General features: G+C 49.2%; 1 protein-coding gene across 1 annotated transcript in view; it reads left to right on the top strand.

Moving 5' to 3' along the window:
* Cdadc1 (cytidine and dCMP deaminase domain containing 1) overlaps window positions 1-3,816 on the top strand; it is a 45,337-nt gene extending 41,521 nt beyond the window's left edge. The window contains exon 10 of the mRNA XM_031361379.1: window positions 2,864-3,816. Coding sequence (XP_031217239.1) covers window positions 2,864-2,895 — 32 coding nt within the window. The 3' untranslated portion in view covers window positions 2,896-3,816. The remainder of the gene's footprint in view (window positions 1-2,863) is intronic.
* Window positions 3,817-3,912: the final 96 nt, after the last annotated feature.

The raw sequence follows: 3,912 nt of genomic DNA, 5'->3' as shown, positions 1-3,912 counted from the left end.
AGGGAGAGAGGGAGAGAGGGAGAGAGGGAGAGAGGGAGAGAGGGAGAGGAGAGGGAGAGAGGGAAACAGAGACAGAGACAGACAAAGACATAGAGAGAGACAGAGACAGACAGACAGAGACAGAAGCAGGACCTAGCATGGACTTTTGAAACCTCAAAGCTGACCTCCAGTTTCAGCTACTGGCCTAGAAAATTGCCCTGGGTGTGAAGTTCCTATGCTTTGGAGAACTTGTTTTGTGACACTTCTTCAACATTCAACAAGCGAAGCCCACTGTATTCCTATCCCTCCCACTGTATTCCTATCCCTTCCACAATATTCCTATCCCTTCCACAATATTCCTATCCCTCCCACAATATTCCTATCCCTTCCACTGTATCCCTATCCCTCCCACCATATTCCTATCCCTCCCACCGTATCCCTATTCCTTCCACCGTATCCCTACCCCTTCCACCGTATTCCTATCCCTCCCACCATGTTCCTATCCCTTCCACAATATTCCTATCCCTTCCACAATATTCCTATCCCTCCCACAATATTCCTATCCCTCCCACCATATTCCTATCCCTCCCACCGTATCCCTATCCCTCCCACCATATTCCTATCCTTCCCACCGTATCCCTATTCCTCCCACCATATTCCTACCCTTCCCACCGTATTCCCGTCCCTTCCACCGTGTTCCCATCCCTTCCTTCCTTGGAAGCACAGGCTGGCTTCCTCAGCCTCTGGACCTTCACTCTAAACCAATAGCTTAGGAAACATTTCCCACTCCTAATGGCCAAGCCCTCTTGGATCCCACAGCCTTTACCACTGGACATCTAATCCTCTCACTCACCTCTGGAGACTGCTGGTGCCAAGTTCTTGTTCTCACAGCTGTGAGGCAGCACTGACTCTACTCCACCCCTACTCCCCAGCTCCCTCTCACACCCACTCAGTCTCTTGCTTTGTGTCTTTCTTAGGAGCCCTAGTCTTCTCCTACACCCAGAGGGCCAGTTCCCAGCTCCCACAGAGTAAATGGCCACTAGCAGTCCCTTCAGAAGGGTGTGGCCACCTGCTAGAAAGATACAGTGTACGGGAGTGACCCCGGTCTAGATGTGGATATACTGCAAGAGTCCAAGTGCAAGGTGACGTCACCTAACTAGCATCAGGCCATCCCAGAAGCCCTTGGTAGAATAGTCCTGAAGAAGTAGAAACTTGCAAGTTTAGGGGTTTCAACTCTATTTCTATCTTTACTTTTTTATAGTGCTGTGGAGGAACTCAGGGCCTCCTGCATGCCAGTAAGTACTAAACTACATCCCCTGCTTAGGAATGTTGTTTGAGATCTTAAGGATGCGACGATGAGACTATATTTTGACCCGTGGTTACATTTAACCCAATCTTGCAGCTTGATAAGCTCTCTGTCAATTTTGCTTCTATGGAGTAGGCCTGGTAGACTCCTGACAGGCAGTCACTTGTTCAGTGAGTTAGATTCAGTCTAGCCACCCAGATCCTGTTAACCAAGAGTCCCTCAGGACTCCAATAAAGAGCATTGTTTGTTTCAGCCAGCAGAGGGCAGCGTGTCCCAGAAGTTGAAGGAGAGGCCTTTGGAAGAGAAACTGATTAGTGCATGGTTACACCAGGATTCTGAATTGAGGAGAAGAAAGATAAGGCTCAGTTCTGCCCACACCGCAGACCTGTGAGGGCCTGTGACCCATCGGCAGGCAGGTGCATCGTGAGCTCGGAGGGCTGGAGTCCTCAGGAGCCTTGGGGATGACGTCATCGGGGTGTGCCGATTCTAAAGCCAGTGGATCAAGACAAGTGAGGGTGGAACATGGTATGCTGTTACTGAGATGGAGGATGGAGGAGGGTGAGGCCTGTGGGAGGTAGGAGAGACAGAGCTGCGACAGGAGGCTGCCTCTGGGTTAGGATGTGGCTCAGTTAATAGAGTACTTTGCTAGCTAGCGTGCATGAGGCCTCAGGTTCAATCCTCAGCGCCGCCATCTCAGTAGGTGGCAAGAAGAGCGTCAGAAGTTTACGGTTGTACTGAGCTACCCAGAGCATCTGAGGCCAACTTGGGATACATTAGACTGTCAAAAAGAGAAAGGCTGTAGCTGGGTATAGTGTGTGTATCAGATGTACATAGGACCCGAATCTGCTGCATTTGGCAACATCAAAGCCCCGAAGGCCTGGAAAGAGGACCTAAGGAGGTGGGAGGGCAGCAAGGGTGGGCTGTGGGGCTCCTCCAGCTGAGAAGAGATGACAGCCTATGCTGACTCACTTAACAAGTGTTGAAGGACAGAAGCAGGGTTTGCAGCGGGCAAGCTGCAGAAGGGAAGGGTTTTAACATGGTCTGCATTGAGCTAAGTAAAGTTCGAATGAGACACTAACGCCCAACAAAACCAAGGCAAACGGGGCTTTGAAATGGCATCTGTCTTCCGTGTCCTGGGGACAAAGTGGCAGTGTAGGTATCAGAAGCTGGGAGGTTCTGTGGTTTGGACAGGAAATGTCTCTTAAAGACTCAGGCTGAAGGCTAGCAGTGTTAGGTGGAGCTTCTTCTGGGAAGTGGGGATCTATCATGGGGTGGAAATGGATCATCAGTGGGTTCATCTATGGATGGGGTCATAACAGAGGCTGGTGGAAACTGTAGGAGGAGGTGCCTGTTGAAGGAAGGAGGTTCACTGGGGCATGCCCGGGGAAATCATCCCAGTGTCTTTACCCTACCCCTACCCCTACCCCCACCCCACACAATCTCTCTCTGCTTCCTGGCTACTGTGAGGGAAGCTGTTTCCTTTCTGCACGTTTCTGCCTCACTGTGACGCCTTAGATGCACGGGGCCAGACAGAGAGGGCCACAATAACCTTTTCCTGCTTTCTGTTGTTTTCCTCAGGCATTTTGTCACAGCAAGGGGAAGTTGACTAACACAGTCACCTGGAGGCATGGGTCCATTGATTTAAAATCAAGAGTTTGGGATTATGGTCAAGGATTAAAATGTGCCGCCCGGGAGTCGGGAGGAGAGACCTCTAAAACAAGATGTGTCTAGAATATGTCGCACGGCCTTCTAAAGAGGAGCCAAGAAGAGAATCAGATTCACCTAGAAGGTGGAGAAGCAAGGAAAGAATGTCCGAACAAAGTACTTTCCCTAGCGCTGCTGGGATGGCATGGAAAACGAGCAAACCTCAGAAAGATGAGCAGCCATTCACATTCCAGGCTGGCTCACAGGGAGAGCATTGTGGGCAGGCACAAACACTTTCGTGTACTCGGTTGACTTAGAGTCACCGACTACACCGGACTCGGTTGGGGTTGACTGGCACTGTGCATGGAATAATAGGTAGCATGAAGATTCATGATGAATGGCATTAGATAGCACAGAAGGCATTCAAGAGATGATACGGGTTGCAAGACAGCAGATGCAGCTCATGGGTAGAGCTTGTCTACTCTGTGCATGGCCCAGGTGTTTGCTCTGCAGACAAAGCCCGGTGAGTCTGTGGTAACATTTTGAACAGTTTTATCACTATTTCACACACTAGGTGGTTTGCCCATTTAAACTAATACTGCAATGATTTTGGTGTGTTAATTTGCAGATATGTGCAAGCACCACCATAATTAGTTTAAATATTTCCATCACCTCAATGAGACCACCTTTAGCTGTCTCTCCACATATCCGACTCAAACTCCACCCCCAAGCCTGGAGCTTTCTGTCTCTAGACTTCTCTGGGTTGGACTTTCTATGTGAACAGTATCATCTAGTGTGTAGCTGTGACTTGAATGGTTCTTGCAAAGATGTGTGAGGTTCAGCTACAGAAGGCACAGGGAAGGCGTGTTGAGATTCAGATGCAGAAGGAAGGCACGTATCGTTTGTTTTGTCCTAGTCAGGTTTGTTTTTATTTCATCTTATTTTCTTTCTTTGTTCCTTTTCTTTTCTTTTTTTCTTTCTTT

Source organism: Mastomys coucha, unplaced genomic scaffold, assembly GCF_008632895.1.
Source record: "Mastomys coucha isolate ucsf_1 unplaced genomic scaffold, UCSF_Mcou_1 pScaffold9, whole genome shotgun sequence".
Classification (NCBI taxonomy): domain Eukaryota; kingdom Metazoa; phylum Chordata; class Mammalia; order Rodentia; family Muridae; genus Mastomys; species Mastomys coucha.
Note: the sequence above shows the minus strand (reverse complement) of the source record. Positions and strands in the feature narration are given on the sequence as shown.